The 19,808-nt window shown below is 39.1% G+C and overlaps 2 protein-coding genes across 2 annotated transcripts in view; one reads left to right on the top strand and one right to left on the bottom strand.

Moving 5' to 3' along the window:
- dnah7 (dynein, axonemal, heavy chain 7) overlaps positions 1 to 10,312 on the top strand; it is an 82,233-nt gene extending 71,921 nt beyond the window's left edge. The window contains exons 61-65 of the mRNA XM_007552313.2: positions 834 to 1,064; positions 4,135 to 4,287; positions 6,592 to 6,769; positions 7,111 to 7,214; positions 10,046 to 10,312. Of these exons, the coding sequence (XP_007552375.2) occupies positions 834 to 1,064; positions 4,135 to 4,287; positions 6,592 to 6,769; positions 7,111 to 7,214; positions 10,046 to 10,252 (873 nt within the window). The 3' untranslated portion in view covers positions 10,253 to 10,312. The remainder of the gene's footprint in view (positions 1 to 833; positions 1,065 to 4,134; positions 4,288 to 6,591; positions 6,770 to 7,110; positions 7,215 to 10,045) is intronic.
- A 4,243-nt stretch (positions 10,313 to 14,555) lies between these two features.
- Positions 14,556 to 19,808, bottom strand: part of slc39a10 (solute carrier family 39 member 10) — a 34,174-nt gene continuing 28,921 nt past the window's right edge. The window contains exons 8-11 of the mRNA XM_016671577.1: positions 19,299 to 19,576; positions 18,563 to 18,643; positions 16,267 to 16,457; positions 14,556 to 15,719 (exon numbers count right to left, since the gene is read on the bottom strand). Of these exons, the coding sequence (XP_016527063.1) occupies positions 15,567 to 15,719; positions 16,267 to 16,457; positions 18,563 to 18,643; positions 19,299 to 19,576 (703 nt within the window). The 3' untranslated portion in view covers positions 14,556 to 15,566. The remainder of the gene's footprint in view (positions 15,720 to 16,266; positions 16,458 to 18,562; positions 18,644 to 19,298; positions 19,577 to 19,808) is intronic.

Genomic DNA, 19,808 nt, shown 5'->3' with positions numbered 1-19,808 from the left:
GCCGCCATCCAGCAGGGGGCGCCACTGGTCATCCTTAAGCGGAGCCAGAAACAAAGATTGCGGAGAGATCCCTGAACGGTAAAGAGTAACGTTCCACAATGAGTCTGGTTTGGGATGTAAAATGTGCTTCTGTTTAGAAATATAAACACTCAACAAACTGCTTAGGTTTTATCTGAATAACGCTTCTTTTAGCCGAGCTCCATCACGGAGCAACGTCAACCTTATAAACCGAAAATTACTGATGTGCTGCGAAGGTGAGGAAAACTGTAACGTAACAGTTTGGTGCTTTGGTCTCAACACAGTTTGTTTACGGAGACTCCATACGTAATTTTATTTTGTTGTCTTTTTTGTTTTCTCTGTTTATTTTTTGATATTTAAAATATGTTCCAGTTCCAGTGTTAGATGTTCGATAGAATTTAAAGGTTATTGATTTTTGAAAAAAATAAAAAATTCTCGTGATAATGCCATTATAACATTTGAAAATGGTCTCGAAACTAGAATAACAATAAGTTCTGGGACAATTTATCGTCCTAAGGTGGTTATTTCTTGGTACAAAAGTCAGGTTTTTAAGAAAATAGCCGCTTAGCAATAAGATGAATCAACTTTAGATTAACTCATTAATCAATAACTTGCATCCCCAGTCTGTTTCTTTTTGAGATGTCTTAGTTTAAATCAGGGATCACTGTGATGAAACAGAAGTTAGACCTTGGAGTATTTGAAGAGGAATACATGATGTGACACAGAGAAGCGGAAAATGATCATTTTTCCCAGAAAGCTGTCATTTTTAATGAGACGCCTCCATGTTCTGATCGCCTCTCTGTGTCTCTGATCAGTCGCGCTCCGGAGGCGGAGACGCCAAATCCACCGACGACATGGTGTTTGAAGTGGCAGCCGACATCCTGAGCAAGCTGCCTCCGGACTTCAACCTGGAGGCGGCGCTGCGGAGCTTCCCCACCAGCTACAAGCAGAGCATGAACACCGTGCTGGTGCAGGAGATGGGCCGCTTCAACAACCTGCTCTGCACCATCCGGAGCTCCTGCATCAACATCCAGAAGGCCATAAAGGTACACAGCACTCCAGCTTATATCTGCGGAAAACTTTCAAGTGTGGATACAAGCATGAAAATTTGCTTGGTCACTTCTCAGGCCGCATGGTTTTATATTTCCCATTAGCCACATGAATTTCAGGATGACTTTTGCCATTTTGACCCTTTTAATCCAATTATTGTCATAAAATGTTACCCATTAGCATGGCCGTGTGACATCATATGTTGATCGCTTTAAAGTGATAATATGAAGCTAAAACTGAAACTGAGGACTTTGTGGTTTGCGAGTCTTACAAACCAGAGATGAAGACATGACACAGACTGGTTGGCAGCCATCTTAATGGTTAGCATTAGCACAGCTAAGATTCTTGTTTATCAAATTAGTGAACTTTTTGGTTAGCTGTGCCCAATGCTGGCACTAACTACTACTACAAACATATTCCATTACAACCAGCAGTCATTTTTAAAAATGTTAATTTTTCATTTCAGTGTTAATTGTTTGTATTGGTCCAATCATTACTTACTCATTTGTCACACAAATTGGCAAATTTTGTGTTAATATCTTCTTTGGCTTGTTTTGGGGAAGATCTGAACCAAGTTATGTTCTTGAATCCACATGTGAAAGATTTTGCTGAATTATTTTCTGCAAAGTGAGATGAACCAGGATGTTTGATGTTTGCAGTGGAAACGTCCGTAATGCTTCGTCTTTTCATTGTTAAACTCCATATAAAAGCAAATATTCCTTAATTCCATCAAAGGCGTTTCATATAAACAGAGGCTCCAAATCATTACATCTTATTGATTTTAATTTGTGAACCACAAAGCTAACATTTTCTCATTATTTCAACACTTCTGCTGAAAATCAGATACTGTAAACACATTCAGTCATCTACAATCAATTTCAGTTGAAGTCAGCAGTGGCAGCTAGAGAAGAAGAAATCGCATTTTATTAGTAATTATTTAGTTTCCTGAGATCTAACAGGACATAAAACAACTAAATGCAACTGTTTAGTTTAAAGAAATGTGATTTTTGCTGCAGTTTTCTGCCTGATTAATACGAACAGATGCTACAATGACACTAGTCCTCCCTGAAAAGCTTATTAATGTCTAATAAACAGAAAGCAGAGTTTCCATGTGTGCCGCTCTGTAAATAATAAGCAACACAACATCTGTCCTGTTGGGAATGAAAGGTGAACAACCGTCATCAGGTTTGCTTGTTTGTCCTATTATGTGGTGATTTTGGTTCGACTGCATCATTAATTATTGTGTGAATATTTCAGCATCTGTGATTATAATCAGCATATTGTTCAGAAATCAGTCTGAACTGACAGCTGCTCCAGTGCTTAATTAATTTAGCGGATCCGTCATTTTAATCAGGCCTTTTGTTTGCATTCAAAATGTCTCTGAAAGCCAAAAGCTACGAACTAAAGATTCGAACAGAGGATGCTTCAGACGCCAGAGTTATGTTATTAAACGAGCCGACAGAAAGTCATCGGTGGGTTTTTCTGTCATCTCTCTTTGCCTTGTTAATTAAACTACATTTAAATATGAAAAGCTACAAACATGTAGCAAACATGGTGAAGTCCACAGTCCTCAGCAGACTGAAGGTAGAGTCCAGAGGGGAAGCAGGAACCTGATGTGGTTAGGTGTCTAATAGCAAGTTGCTCCTCAGCCACAAGCTTTACTTTTTAGCCGTTAGTGAGTTTTTGGCGTCATTCTGGCTGGACTCTTCATGTCAGAACTGGAGTTCAGTTGATTTCCAACAGGATTAAGGTCGGAACATAAAGAAGCTAAATTATACTTTATTTATTCTAAAATGTAATTATGAAACCTTAGCTGCAAATTCCTCTATAGAAATAACATTTTTATCCAAAAGATAATAAAATTAAAAAGCATTCAAACTAAAAAATAAAAAATAAAAATTACAAGGGTGGCCAACTGCAATGCATTAGAGTCCTGTATGTCTTAGTTTTATCCAACACTGACAATCCAAATACTGAATTTCTTCTTTAACATATCAGATTCTGCAAGTTTTCCATTGACCTGACTGAGGCGTGTTTATCAGATCACCTGGTAAAAACATGTAAAACATGTAGGACCCAGACTCTTCAGATTGTCTCATGAATGATGAGAACTCCACAAAAACAGACAAATATGAAACAAAAAGCAACATAAAAGCACTGCAAACAAAGAAAACACTGCACTTTATTCATTTATTGCAGATTATTTTGTGAAAGCTGCAGAAACATAGTATGTAGTGGAAGCTAACAGTGAAGAGCTACAACAACATAGTATTGAGCAGAAACTAACTCTAAAGTGTTACACCAGTATAGTGTTTAGCTGAAGCTAATGCTAAACAGAACACAAACATTGTGTTTAGCAGATGTCAACACTAAACCGCTACAACATTGTATTTATTGGAGGCTAATGCTAAATGGTACACCAACATAGGATTTAATGAAGGCTAATGCTAAATGGTACACCAACATAGGATTTAGTGAAGGCTAATGCTAAATGGTACACCAACATAGGATTTAATGAAGGCTAATGCTGTAGCGTTAAATATGACCACATCAACGGCACAACATGTGTTGCAACATCGTCCTCATCTGGGTCAAATTTGTTATTACACACCTACCTGAACAGTTGGGCTTGACCTTTCACCCCTGGTTTCAGTTTTATATTTATTGATTATCGCTAACTTTGCTGCTAATTGACCACAGTAGGGCTTTGGTCAGAAAGGTTTCAACCTCTTTACTGCAGATCTACAGCAGTGCATTAAACGTCTTTTGGGGAGGAAATGGAACTCCAAAATAAGAGCATGAACATGAACGTCTAATCACTTGAAGAATTCTTAACCAAAACTTCAACACATATGTTGAACTTTATTTAACTGCAAGTTTACTAAATACCCAAGTAAATTATTGCGTTAGATTTTATCTGGAAAAAATTTATCTAGGAGAAGCTACATACTCAGCATGTTAGCAAAGATGCTAACATGCTAAGAGAAATACTAGCTTTGCTGCTAGTTTATTAGTAGCTCCAAAGTAGAACCGTACATGCTCATGTGTGTGTGTGTCGTCCTGCAGGGTCTGGTGGTGATGTCAGCAGAGCTGGAGGAAGTCGTGAACAGCATCTTGAAAGGTAAAATTCCCGGCATGTGGATGAACAAGTCGTACCCCAGCCTGAAACCACTAGGCGGCTACGTCAACGACTTCCTGCAGAGACTCAAGTTCTTACAGGTGCCTGAAAGCTCACCAACTATTTCTGTTAACAGGAGGAATATTTTTATAGAGTTGTGATATCAGCATAAACAGATGACCCCAGGGCATCAGCAGAGGAAGAACATTTTCTCTGTGTTAATAATGAATGAGGAACAGCCGCGCAGTGTGAGGTGTTTGTGTTCGACTCTGGGAATAATGCTGTTTCATATTTATAGTAGATCTTCTGACGCATGATAATGACATTTTTCACATGCAGATACAAGAATATAACTTAGTACAGATGTTCACAAAAAAAAAATGTTAACCATTGAAAAATTCAAGATGGCAGCCATTTTTCAAGACAGACATCAAGGAAGATTTATTTTTATGCTAAATTTGTCCATTTTTAATCACACATGAATACTTTTAAAGTCAAGTCATGCATGATTGGACAAATATAAATCATGTTTACTGATGACGTTTGGGTTTTTTAAGATGGCCGCCATGGTTGTCATGGAGACTCTATGGTTGTATCCAGTGGTGGGAACAGCTAACCAAAATGTTCCACTAATTTGCTAAACAAGAATTTTAGCTCTGCTAATGCAAAACCGCTAACCACATAAAAAAGTTAGCGGGAGCTAACGATAACTATTAAGACGACTGTCACTCATTCTGTCACACAACTTCATCTGAATCCAGTTATCGACTGGTGTGAGATTCAAAAACAGATTCTGCTACATTTTGTTACTTTAGAAACGAAGGCCATAGTTGGAAACATACAATGTGACAAAAAGTTCAACCAAGTCATGAAAACAGGTAACATTTTATGACAATAACTGATTTAAAAGGGTCAAAAAATGGCCATCATACTTAAATTCATAATGGGAATAATGAAAAACCTTCTTGTGTTTGTATCCAGACTGGAAATATTTTTACAGTAAAATGCTGCATGAAGCTGAACCTGCTTAAGGAAGCAACACATGAGGCGTTATGAAAGAGGGGAATGTACAGGAAGCCACGTGACCGGGACTGAGCCGGGTCTTCGGTTCATTCCCACAGCAGAAATCCTCCTGCTGCCTTCAGAGATCGTTACGCTGAAAGGATTCCTGTGTGTGTTAGCAACAGGAATGTCTGCGTGACTCCTGACCGGCTGAACTGCAGAGTCACGAGCTCCTTACCTCAGACAGAACCGCCGCCGGCGGGACAATGAGGGAGATCAGGATCCCACTGCCTCAGCTGAGCGGGGTCAGAAGTTTACATACGCCTTCGCTTTGGTGAAAGGCTGGACAAAAGTGTCTGAAAATCAGAAAACTTACTAGTTTATTTACAGAACAGCTGAATAAAATTGATTTAGAGCTGCAAATATTACCTGACTGTTTGAGGAAAAAAGAGATCTTATTATTTTTTATAAATATTTAGTACAGAAAATCTGTTTTTAAATAAGTTATTTTATTCCTATTTTTAGGCTTTAAATAAAGAAAAATGTTTTCACAAGATGTTATTTGCTCAATTTCCAGTTTAATGACAAAAAAAAAGTACTTTTAGTGTCATTTCATTGTGGAGTTAAATTTAATTTAATTGAAATGTATTTTTACATCTATTTTTAAAACTTTGTTTATCATTTTTAATCAAAGCTATTAAGCTTCAGTGTGGAAGGTAAAGGTCAGTACATCTGATGGAAAATTCAATATTTAAGATATTCACTGAAGTCCGATCCAGAACCGCACGGCATTCTGGGAGATAAAGGCATAAGAAAGACTTTTTTTTACAGCCAGGTGGAATCGCTTAACTCATTCTCCCTCTAAGTTTGGTTGCTTAGCAACAAGCTGTTGAGTAACTGGCGCAGCAGCAGTTTCAAGTTTCCTCACAGAGCCTCATAACGGCCTAAAAATAAAAAACGCTGTGAAGTGAAAACTGGAGAAACCAGTAAAGGTTTCGCCAACAGCTTCACTATTTTAACACATTAAAAAAATATATCAAATCTATAATAATTTATATCAACTGATATGAAACGCTAATGCTGTCATGTTTTCAGTATACTGCTGACTCAAGTTTCATGCTTACATTGCTTTATCAGATATACCAAATCACAAAATTGTGAACAGATGTTGAGTATTTAATCTTAAATACAAATCTAATGCAGAGAAAGCTGTAATCTTTTAGCAGTTTAAGTATTTTTATTTAAACATTCTGCCACAGCCTTTTCACTTGATGCGGCCTGAAATGAAAATGGTTTTCGTCGCCCCTGAACTGGGCGGTTAAACCCTGAGCCGTACTGATCGGTGAGTCCTTCCTCTTGTATTTTGGTTGCGTGTAACTACGTTTCCTCTCCTTGTTTTTCAGGACTGGTACGACCATGGTACGCCTCCCGTTTTCTGGATCTCCGGGTTCTTCTTCACCCAGGCCTTCCTCACCGGCAGCCAGCAGAACTATGCCAGGAAACACACGATTCCCATCGATCTGCTGGGCTTCGACTTCCAGGTCCTGGACGACCGTCAATACACCGACCCCCCGGAGGACGGTAGGACGCCTAGACACAGGCCAAAGGCCTGCGTCTGTCACCGTGTGATGAGACAGGTCACCCGTGAAAAGATTTTGCTCCTCTGCTTTCTCCCAAAGCTAACTAGAAACAACCAATCAGAACCAGGAGGCGGGTCTTAGCACTGTCAATCATTCTCCTGTAGCACTGCTAGCATAGCTTGTCATGAATGCTCAGTCTAGTTAGTATGGCCACCAATGATGGCAGACAAAGTTTTTGTCCATCAATAATTAGATTTTTTTTAGGTAAAAAGATAAAAAATGTGGATTTAGGTCACATTTTCCTGCTGTGTGAACGTAGAATCTGATCTGATCTGCTGCCAGGCGTTTACATCCAAGGTCTGTTCCTCGACGGCGCTCGCTGGAACAGGGACACCAACCTTCTGGCAGAGTCCTTCCCCAAAGTGCTGCACGACTCCATGCCAGTGGTGAGGACCTCTCACACACACACGCGGACACAGGGGCGCGGTAAAGGGGTGAAAAGTGATGATGATTTTGGGGGCCCTGACCAGCAGGGGGCCCTCCACTATTTAATTATTTATATTTTGTTCATAGACATAAAATAAAAAAATCGGGGTCCTATCAAATACAAAATTAATCATATTGTATTTTCAAAGATTGTTTTTAGCAGTAAAAGTTTAATGTTACCCCTCCCAGACCTGCGTTACATGGGTCGGTCCTGCTTGGAGCGCTTCACCGTGACGCTACAGTCCGTAGAAGCTGCAGTTGAATGCAGCGGCGACTGTGGCAGTTACTATGCTGCTAAGAAAAGTTATAAAATTAGGTTTTCAAAAACAAAATAGAGAGCGGGAGAGAGAGAAAAAGGCAAAAGTGTTAATTTATAACCCAGTTTTTCCCCAAGAGAGGTGAGTAGACTGTGAGATTATCAACCATTTTGCATAATTAGCTTAGCTACAGACTATTGTTTGCCTCCTTTTCACGAGCATTTAATGAATTAAGGAAAAAAAATTACCAACATATTCATATATTTAACTTGTTCCCTTGTACCTTTTACCACTTAACAGATAAATGAGTGAGCAGAAGCTCTAACTCACGTCCCTCCTGATCCGTCCTGTCCTCAAAAAATTGTAACAGCAGCTGCATGGGGGGCCAATCTAATTTTTTGTCAGGGGGCCCAAGATTCCTGGCGGCGCCCCTGCACACACACACACACACACACACACACACACACACACACACACACACACACCTGAATCCGAGTTAAGGTTGGTGAGGTTCTGCAAATCAACAAACTTCTGAATTTATCACACCAGTTTGCAAAGAATGCGCTTAATCAACTTGCTGTGTTGTCGCCACCTTGTGGTCATGTCAGCAGCGTGTCATTACCTGGTGGCGGTCAGACCTTCCATGTTTACGTGATTCTACGACCTCAGACGTAAAATCAACATTTCCTCACATTTTTTCCCTGCTAATTTGAGTTTATTGAAAAATTTCCAGTTTTACGTGAAGCTCAATCAGTTTTAACTTTGACATTAAAATTATTTTCTGTATTTTTGTTTGTCAAAAAAGGCAGATTTTGTTGATTATGATGAAGTTGGAAATAGGGTTGGTAGTAGGGTTGGCACTGGGGTTGGTAGTGAGGTTGGTAGTAGGGTTTGTTTAGGGTTAATGCTTGTAAGGTGTTTGAAATTCACTGTGGAAAAAGTATTCACACCCCAGGTGTTGCAGCATTACTGAAAAGAAACGCTGCAACAAAAGCAGCTTGACGTTGCATGAAGCTGCAGGATGGAGATTTATTTTTCTGCTGCTGTTAGTGTCCCTGGGTTCAGCGCCGAGTCTGGACCTGCAGCGCCGAGTCTGGACCTGCAGCGCTGCATCTCTTGATTCTCTACAGTTTGTCTCCCAGCCTGCGGGAAGCCGGCCATCCCTCCACGGTTCAGCCCGACGTGGATCATCAGAGCGGAAAGACGAAGCAAAGAACTTCTTCTTTCCTCTCTCTCCTTTCTCTGAATATGAATAATGCACCAGCCTCACTTGTTAAATATTCAGGCATTTCAAGGCGTCTTATTAACAAGAACAGAACTTCATTAAAATGTGTTTATTATTTGTGCGGATGAAAAAAACGAAGAGGAACAGCGACTTTGAAATGTAAATGTGCACCGAGGCCCCCGCTCTGCACTGCTCAACAAACCGCTTTTGTTTTACTCTCTTTAAGATGTTTTTTTTCTTCACTGGCCCAGTTTATCTCTTTTGCATAAGCAGAACTTCATAATAACTCCAGGGGGTTCGTGCTTTTACGAGTTCACGTCCCCAAAGTTTCAATTTGTTTGTGTTTGGATAACAAAGAGATTCAGGTTAGTCCCTGCTGCTCCGTCCAGACCCCGAGGTTCACTGAATTACCCCACCAGGCAAATACGATTGGAAAAAAGCCCCGAATGGGGGCACAAACTGCAGAGTGGTGGCACACTGAAATCACAATTTAATCTGGAAGCACGGCCAAAACTTGTTATTCAAATTCTGGCTGAATGTCCTTTGCAATCTGTTTATGAACAAAATTCATGAATCTGTTTAGTTCAACGGCACATTAGAGCCATTTTAGATGGAAAAACATAAAGAAGTGGCGCATTTCTACCAAAATGGTTGCTTTAGATTAATCTTAGAAATTGTCTAGAAAATATTTGGAAATTTCTCAGTTTGAATAGTCAAAAATGGTCAACTTTTAAAACTCAAACGTTCATGTTTTTTCTAAAACAAAAAAAAAAAAATTGAGCTTCATCTCAAAAATTTTCTACCAAAGCTTTGACTTTTCAAGCTAAAAAAATGTTTCATTAGTTTTTTTTAATTGCAAATTTTTGACTTTGCAGGCTCAGAAATTTACATTTTTTCTTCTTGAAAATGTCTTAAATTAATCTTAATATTTCAGTTTTTTGGCATAGATTTATTCATTTTTTTCTGCCTATGATGGCATCACACAATTGTAGGTCAGCATGTGAGAACTGCAGTAGATCTGTTGGTTACATGCTACTATTTATAGTCTCACAATTAGCATGTTTAACTGTATAAAACTCTGTTAGCACCATTATGCTAACTATCCAACTTATCGACTTAAAGTGAAACGTATTGAGCTGTTATCAATGACAACTTGCAAACTGTTTAATTAACCCTTTAGCTCCGTTATGAATGGTAGCATTTCTGTCACCAGATTTCAAGGCTAGCCGGTCCCCGCCCCCTTTGGCCACGCCCCTGCTAACGACGCCCCTGTTAGCGCACGCCTCACGTCTCCTCTTCTGCTCTGTAGATGTGGCTGAAGCCCATGAAGCGAGTGGAGATTCCTGAGAGGATGTCCTACCTGTCTCCTGTCTACAAGACGAGCGAGCGGCGCGGCACTCTGTCCACCACCGGACACTCCACCAACTACGTCATCGCCATGACGCTGAACACCGACGTCCCAGCAGAGCACTGGATCCGACGAGGCGTCGCTCTGCTCTGCCAGCTCAACGCGTAGCTGCAGCTTTGTTTCAGTTCCAAAGTGTAAATAAAAGTTGAATAAATCCAGTTAATCAGATCCATCTGGCCTTTGTCTTTATTGAAGATTGGGTTGCTGATGTAACATCCAAAGGCCTGACGGGATTCACAGTATCGACCCTTTGCAACTGTTAGATAACCACATTGAGGCGCCATGACGTTCGAAGTGAAGGACGGGAGTATTGCAGTTATTTCCCCAAGTTGTTTTTGTCAATATATCCATGGCATCTACTTAGAGTCAAGCTAATTTTCTGAGGAAGTAGCAAACCTAGTTGGAAATGGCTAGCTTAGAAACAAACCCACACCTTCTCCCTACGGATGTGTTCATCAAATTGCTGACTTTTCCTGAATTCACATCACATGATTTATTCCATGATCTCCATCATTTATTCCCCCTTACTCCAGAGCAGGCTAAGAAACGTATAATAGTTGTTGAGGAGTTGCTATGACAATAAACAAGCTTAGAACTAGCTCACCTCATTCCTATCTAACTTGTAAACAATACTTGATTACTATTGTTGAGTTCCCTACCCACCTCTGCGTAAAACGGAGATAAGTCTCTGGTATTTACTGTAGTGCTTCCTGCCAAACTAAGTTGGCTAATGTAGCTTTTATCTGCTGGCTAAGACGGAGCGGTGTGGCTGCCCGGCTCATTTCAGGCGAGCGGCGGGGTCACCCTGAGCATCACAGGGCAACACAGAGACAAACCATGCACACACACTGTTGCTTGTGTGTGTGCATGGTTAATTGGTCTGTATAAGGAGAATTTATAAAGAGTAGAAACACTTAATAAAATTAGTCAAGTAAAAATAAAAGGTACAGAGTAGTAAAAATACTCTGAAAAGTACATTTTTACTAAAAAGTTACTCAAGTAAACGTAATGAATTACTACCAAACGCTGCTAATCTAGCTTTTATGTGCTAGCTAAGACGGACATGTAGCCGACGTGTTTGTTTCTACTTGTACTTACCAGTTACTTTTGTTATTCATATGAAAAGTTACGAATCCGTTTAAAAGTGATTGCTTACGTCAGGGCAAGCTCCTCTATGCTGTACTCACTTTTCATGTTCACTAGGAAGTCAATAGGAAATCGGCGTCTGACATGTTTTCCTACTCTAAGATGGCGCGGATTACTTCCGGTTCAGACGTGAAACTATGTACAGGTTAACACCAAACTGTCATTAAATGTGAGCTGCTTTCAAAAAGAGGTTTGTGTTTTACAGCAAAGGGCAAAGAAAAAGTTTGATTTGATCCAAAGTTCTGTGAAAAGTAAGTTGAGCTAAATATGAGCTTAATCCCACAACCCATGAATTTAAAGATGATAAAAGTTATTTAAAAAAATACTTTCAGCTTTCATTCAGTCTTTAGAACAAAAGTTTCACCAGTTTCAGGTTCGGTAACATTCCAGCACCACAGCTTGTTAATGTTTAATGTACGAGGCCCAGTTTCTTTCTGTTCTCATTTGGAGGATTTTCATCGACTCCTCCTGCAAGACGTCTCAGATTCTTGGTCTTTTTATGATATATTGGGGAGATTTTAGGGCATTTCATTACCAAACTGGAGTCTAGACTTCTGTTAAATTACAAAATAATGGCACATCCCAAGTTTTTTTATGTTTCACACCAAGAACATTAGCTAAGACTATTCACACCCTTTGAACTTTTTCATATTTAGAAGGACAGTTTTGGTCTCACCTCTCCAGAGGACCAGAGAGTTTCTAAATATTTCACCAATTCAAATTTAAAACTTTTTAAAACCTTTACTGAATAAAATTTAAGGCTTGTTTCACAACAGAAATGTGAAAAAATGGCATATTTTATATAATAGTGGGCTACTTTTTTATTTTTCACACAGAACGTTAGCAACATAAGTGAGCCAGTTTTAACATAACATGATAGAGCTCTGCGCTACACTGCCCCCTATGGGTTTGGCATGTTTACAGTAACACTGAGGGCCAGATTTGCTTCATGTGGACAAAAACGTTTCTGAAAACAATCCTGTTTGTACGATATTTTTAAAAACGACAGCGGAGTTTGTTTCATAAGTTTGTACAAGGTTTGGTCTTCATGAATCTGTTTGTTTCTTCCAACTGGTGACTTCTGGCAGCATTAAATATTTAATTTGGTGATATCAGAATAAAAAAAGCCAAATAAAAAAAGCATGCCATACTTTTTAGATCTTTATTTAAAAAAAAAAACATTTAAAAAAAATTCACCATTTTCCTTTCGATTCTGCCGATCATTAAATCCCCTTAAAATAAAGTCTGTGGTTGGAAAAAGTTCAAGGGCAGTAAATACTTTAGGAAGGCGTGTCTTTCAAAAACACTGATTTGTATTTAACATCATAAAACAGAACCAGAACCTGCATAATTCAGCATCTTCTTTTCTTTTTATTCTTCTTCAGGAAAACGAACCAACAGGCTAACAGCGACATGTTACATTTTATACTTTACAAAAACAAATATACACATAATAAAAAAATAATAATGATCAAGGCGTTTTCTTCTTACGGCCAATCAGCAGCGAGGATCCCTGGAGTCCATGTTTGTCCAACAGAATGAGACGAAATGAATCGATTCCAGATTACAGTAAAAACATTCAGGTTCTGCTGGAACGGATCCGGGTCACTAATTCACATCGTCACTTTAGTCGCTCCTTCTTACCTCCATTTTGGACCCAAGTATTTAACTTTATTTTAATGTATTTATTATGGAAGGCCATTTCTGCCATGAATGACAAAATAAAAGCCCAACAGGAGGTCATAAGTTTGATATAAAAATTCAGAATTTCAACTTTCAAATTCATGATTCCTGAGATTTAAAGTCAGTTAGAGAAAAAGTCATAATTTTGGCTTTCAAAGTCAATTTTGAGATTTTAAGTCAACATTTTGAGATAAAAAGTCAATTTCAACTTTAAAAGTCATACTTTCGACTTTCTGAAACAATTTTGAAATAAAGTTGTAATTTTGACTTATTCTCATATTTAAGACTTTAAAACTCATCATCACTGGGTGTTTATGTTTTTCATGGCAGCAATGGGTTTCCATAAGTTATGGAGAAAAGTCTGTTTCATATTTTCATTCAGCTGTACAGTGGCTTTCAAATGTTACACACCCTTTTTTAGTTTGTTTACACTTTGATGTAAAAAAAGGGGGAGAATTCCCAACCCTAAACTGAAATAATTCTCTCTGTTTGACCTGATCAAATTTACCTAAAATTTTCAACATTTCTTATTCCTTTTTAAATCCACATTTTGTTTATCAGTAGGAGGCTGAGAAACAAACTCCCTCTGGGTTTTTATATATGTAGAAAAGCAACCACACAGCATGATGCTGCCACCACCGTGTCCACTTGTGTGTATGATGTTTTTCTGTTTAGTTGAATTGTGCAGATTAGTCACATAAAAATCATTAATCTGATATTTTAAATGAGTTGTGTTGATTTGAGAGCCACTGTAAATTCATTACTTAGCAGAAAAACTGATGAAGGGATGAAAAGGCCGTTGCTTAAACTACGTGAACGTTTGATGAAATTAAAAAATGCCTTCACATGATGAGTCCAGTTGGACCTCTTAGCGTCTCACGCTCCATGATTCAAACAACATGAGGATGATTCGCCGCCGGGCGGGACCAGACAGTGATGTCACAAAGTGACAGGATACAGTCAAGTACGCCGCGTTAGCTTATGCGCTAGTGGAATGTGATGAAGATGGCGGCGCCGGTCGGCGAAGCTCTCCAACAGAAGAGCCTGGAATGACCAAAACGTTTCTTAGCGGCTTCAGCGTCCAAAAGAATCGCAGAAAATCTGCATAGATCGGAACCAGAAATAAACCACAGCAGAGACAAGTTCACAGCTTCAGGTTGGTTCTCTATGGAGATAAACTGGTGCCATAAAGTTTGACCAATTTTTTTTTTTATTTTAGCTGAAAAACAAAAAAAAATAATTAAGTTTAATCTGAGAAATATTTCTTATTTTCCGATTTCAAAATTGTTCTTTAGTTTGAATTATTTTTCAGTTTCAAAATTATTTTTAGTTTAAATTCTTTTAGGTTTTAATTTTTTTTAACTTCAAATCTTTTTTCTGTTTCAAAACTAATTTTTCCATTTTAAATCTATTTTTTTAGTTTTCTTTTTTTTTCATTTTCAAATCTTGTTTTTGGTTTCAAAATTTATTTTTGATTTCAAATCTATTTTTAGTTTTATTGGTATAATTTTTCTGATTCAAAATTAATTTCAAAATAATTTCTTAATATCTTCTTTTCGACTCCTATTTTTTTATTTTTATTTTTTTGGTGCAAACTTTATGGCTCTTATGTAGCTTCGTAGTTCTCATTAAAACATGAATGTCTGACGCGAAAATCGTTGCAGTTTGGCTCCAGATCATTGGATCAATTCAGAAACATGGCGGACAGCTGGACATGCTAAAGCTAACAGGCTTCGGCAGCAGGGCTGGGCGACAACACCAAAATAAACGCGACTATTTCTTCATACCAGGTGCAAGTTTAACAGATTTCTTTTGCACGGCCAGGATTTGAAAATAAAGTTATACTAGCAGATAGACGCAATTTTACCAGAAAAACGTCTTAAAATTTCCAGAAAAACTTTTAACGTTATCAAGTTCATTTTGTCCTTTATTTGAAATAAACTCAGTTGCACGATTGTTTCAAAGTCCTGCTACTGATGATAATTTGATGCTGATGAGTTAAAAAATGAAGTATTTCTTTTACTGGTACAAAAGTATAACTTTACAATTCTTGTAATATTGCGTCTTTATTGTATTATTTAACTATTGTCGTACATATTTGTTTTCATAATTTGAAAATAAAATCGTGATCTGGCCGTTATATTTCTTTGTAGCGTTGACCTGAATTCCAAATAAACAGAAGCTGTAAAAAATGCTTTTGAAACAAAATGTCTGCTGAACTCTGGAAACAAAGGATGTATTGGTGAAAAAACAAACAAAAATTCAGATTTTCAAAAAAAAAACAAACAAAAAAAAAAAACAACTCTTCATAAACCAAGAATCCAACTCGGGTGAATTGGATTTATCGCCCAGCCCTGTTTGGTGGCTACTCTACCGATCCAGGTTCCCTACGAACCCAGACGACACAAAAACACGACATATTGTGCGAAGGACTGCTTCTGTTCCTGTCAAGACGCGGCGTGATGACATCAGCAGGTGGGACTCGACAAAGGACAAAACGATGACACGGATGGGCGTTGTGCTTCGTAAACATCGCTAGCAGCACGACGCGACGCGCAGAACAACGGAGCGCATGCAGGACGGCGTCCGGCCGCTAGAAGCCGAAGTCGAACACAATGCGGTCCTCAAAGATGGCGATTAGCAGCATGATGGCGAAGCCGGTCAGCATGCCGACGTTCTGCAGGACGAAGTGGCCCAGGTGGCAGCGCTTGTGCTCCTCGCTGTCGCCGTGCAGCATCTCCGGCAGCTAGGGACGACACCAACCGTCAGAAAGATGGCATCCATTTTATACATCATGTAGCAACATGTAGCATCATGTAGCTATATTCTGCTACTCTAATCAACCAATCAGATACTCTAACTCAGCATCTGATTGGCTGATCAGTTCTGCTTGATGGCTCCTCTCCAGGGTTATTATAATTAACTAATGAAATAATGAAAACTAAAATAGAGAAATTATTTTTAATAACTGAGATAAATAAAACTATAACTAGCAAACTATTATGTGCCTTTATCAAACTAAAAACATACTAAAATCATAGATATAATATCCTTCATTTTTGTGTTTATGACTCAATTATTTACAATATTTAACTAATAGCTATAAAACTAAACTGAAACAAAGTAATATTTAACTAATAATTAATAAAAAACTAGCAAACACACTCAAAACACTTATTAAAACAAACAAAATTAGACAATCAAAATGCCACAAATAAATAAAACTAAACTCTAATGAAAAACCCAGAACTATAATAACCCTGGTTAGAGGTCAGAGGTCAGAGTGGCCTTACCATGTCCACCAGTGCCACATAGAGGAACATGCCGGCGGTGATGGCGAAGATCCAGTTGGTGACGTTGTGCGTGTACTGGCCCACGGCAGTGCCGATCAGCATGCCGACGTACGCCATGAGGGCGGACAGCAGGTTGTAGACGATGGCCTGCTTCACCGACATGCCGGCCTTCAGCAGGACCGCAAAGTCCCCTGGAACCACAAACAGGCGGTCAAACTACCAGACAAACTTCCAGTTAAACTACCAGTCAAACTACCAGTCAAACTACCAGTCACAGCTGAAAATACGTAACTTTCTATGAACATTTATACACGGTTGAAACCAGATATTTATAGAGACCAAATAAAAGCAAACATTTTTTCCTTGCTGTCTGAAGTTAAATCAGGCTAAACTTTTCAGACATGTTGAGAAAATGTCTGAATTATGAGGAAAAAAGCCAGAAATTTAAGAAAATCTCAGAATTCTGAGACTGGAGTCCAAATTTGTCTTTCATTTCTTTCAGTGGCCCTAATCCTCTTTTGTACTTGTGTGATATTATATCACTTTGGAAGATTAGATTAAATTAGATTAGACTAGAGGAAAAGTTTCATTGACTTGTGAAAATTGCAAGTGTAAGGAAAATTAGCAAATGAGTGACCTAGCACCAATAGTTGCAATTGCAACACAGCAGCTTCCTGGTGGGATTTACTTATACTGCGAAAACAGTTCATGCCAACTTAGTGTTGGACAATAAATCAATAAAAATATATATTATGATCAATAGCTGATCAATATCAATAGATAATACATCTGATAAAATATTCAGTCATTTCAATGAGTTCAGATCCAGAACCGCAAGGCATCCTGGGAGATGTGGGCAGAGGAAACCCAACCTCTCGGCTAGCTAAGCTAAGTGGGTGGAATCAACTCGCTCTCTGGTTGCCTAGCAACAGCCTGCTGGTAAGTTGGCCGGCCAGCAGCAGGTTAAAGTTTCCCCAGCATGCCTTACAGCAGCTTAAAAATAAAAAAACACAGCTTAGTGGAGTAAAAGCTGGATAAAACCGTTTTCAGTTTGGCAGAATTTCAGATCTTTAAAACAAAAAATTAATCAGTAATTATTGACATCAACTGATATGAAGTGTTTATGTTGTTTTAAGTTTTTCAGCCATCTTGTTCAGCCCTATGCTAACATGAATGACCAATATGGAGTTAATCTTTGGCACTCAACATCTCAGGATCTGATTTATATCAGCTACATCAAGAAGTGACTTAGAAAATATTATTTCCACTTTAAATATGAATTATGTTAAATCCTAGATTTTTTGGGAAGGTTTTATGCAACAATTTCAACCTTTTTAAAGCAAAAATGAAACTTTAAAAGGTGATTTTAGGCAGCAAAAATCACTAAAACCCAGGCAGGTTCTGGTATTTTTGGATCCGTCTGAGTTTTCCTCCGTTATGCTGTGTGATGCGCGCCGCCGCAGCGTCTAGCCTCTTCAATCATCGCCGGGCCAAATGCGAGAAGCGGCCGAGTTTCCGTGGAAACGCCCTGGATTTGGAGGTGGGGGTTGGCCTACATTTCCTGTAACAGCATCCTCTTTTCCTCACTAATTACCGCGATGAATACATTATCGCTCTGCTCTCATTCATCAATCAGGAGGAAGAGCGCCGGCCTGCGCTCTTCCTCACTTCCACTTCCTCCTGCCTCAGATGCCGCCGCCGCATCGTCTACCGCAATTAACACACCCATCACCGCCAATTAGCTTCTCCGTGTGCGGCTGAAGAGCCCTCAGCGCTGTGACGGAGGTTTTCCGCCAAATGTGGGAAGACGAGCCGCTCTCGAAGCGATCTGTCTGATGAGCCTCTAAAGGAAACCGAAGAGCGAATTCTGGAAGCGCAACACGTTTCTACGGCGTCCAGATCATATTTACTGGTTAAAAACAGGTAAAGGCGACGAGAAACACACATCAGTTTGACTTATTGTTGAACAACTTTATTTTCACATTATTTTGAATTACTGCTGTACGACTTATTCTCGTAAAATTACATTTCCTGTATGACTTTTTGTTTCAATATTGACACTTTTTTTTGTAATATTTTGTCTTTATTAGAAGCTGTAAAACACTCGTGTCAAACAAGATGGCCGCCCTGGAGCTGACATCACTTTCAGCTTTGGAAACCCAAGCAGTTCTTGGTGGGACAAAATCCAGATTTTCCAATAATTAAATCAACAACCAGAAATCTGATATGTGGATGAAATCGATTGATCTCCCAGCAGTAATATCTAATCGATCATTTCTGATTATTTTGAACTCACCGAGTTCATGAGGTAGTTCATGGCAGAAGACAGCCACAGACGTGCTGATGCCTCCCGTGATATTGGAGCTGAACGCCGCGCCTGCACCACAAAACACAAGTTTCAGTCAAACTCCACATAAAAGTCACCAAAACCAACAAAAAAATTAAATTTTTATCATTTCATTCAATGTACAGAGTCACTAATCTGTTATTTCCATTAAAACATCATGTCTTTGCTGCTGTTTAAAGTGTTTTCAAACTCAAAAAAAACCAGCCACTGTCGGCACCTTAATATGAGAAAAGTCACAATAACACGCAAAAAAAGTTAGAAAATTGTATTATGAGAATAAAAGTCAAAATATTGTGACAAAATAATAGTACAAAAAGTAAGTCATAATATGAGGAGAAAAAAGAAAAGTCATAATGATATGTGAAAAAAGTCATAATATTGCGATAAAATAGTTGTACGAAGTCATAAAAGGACGACAAAGTCTTGGTGTTAAAAGATATTAAATAAACTTAAAATGAGAATAAAGTCAAAATAATGTGTGGAAAAAGTCTTAATATGTGAAAAAGTTGTAATATCCAACCTTACCCTACTTTAAACTTCTTCACTACAAGAAAAAAGTCAAAGTAGTTGTACGAGAATCAAGTCGTAAAAATACTGAAATAAAGTTGTAACAGTGTGAGGATAAAGTCCTGATGTGTTAAAATCTGCCAGCTGTGCGTTTGTGTGTTTCATCTGCGTCTCCTACCGATGGCCAGGCCGTCGCTGAAGTTGTGCATGCCGTCTCCCATGATGACCATCCAGGCGATGCTGGCGATGCCGGCGTCCTTCATCTCCTGGTCCGAGTGGCAGTTCCCTCCGTGGGAGTGTCCGTGTCCGTGCTTGCGGGCCTTGCGGCCTCCGTCGGCGCCGGGCGCCAGCGGCGTCTTGGTGGAGGGGGAGTCGGGCGGCTGCAGCTCGCTGAGCTGCGTGTCGTTGTGGGCGTTGTCGCAGGAAACGGCGGAGCTCTCCGGGTCTGAACGGAAGGGGAGGAAACGTTACAACCAGGAAGCAGAAACCTGAGCGTCTAAACCTGGGGCGCGTGGGCCATATGTGGCACCTCAGCTGAGAGCGTTTAATTTTAAATCTCTGCAAGATTTTTACAAACAAGTTAAAATTATATTATATAAAATATAATTATATAATTTGTACACCCCGTTCTCGCCTTTTGGCCGCTGTGATAAAGTTTGTACACCCCGTTCTCGCCTTTTGGCCGCTG

This window comes from Poecilia formosa, unplaced genomic scaffold (genome assembly GCF_000485575.1).
Source record: "Poecilia formosa unplaced genomic scaffold, Poecilia_formosa-5.1.2 Scaffold47, whole genome shotgun sequence".
NCBI lineage: Eukaryota > Metazoa > Chordata > Actinopteri > Cyprinodontiformes > Poeciliidae > Poecilia > Poecilia formosa.
Note: the sequence above shows the minus strand (reverse complement) of the source record. Positions and strands in the feature narration are given on the sequence as shown.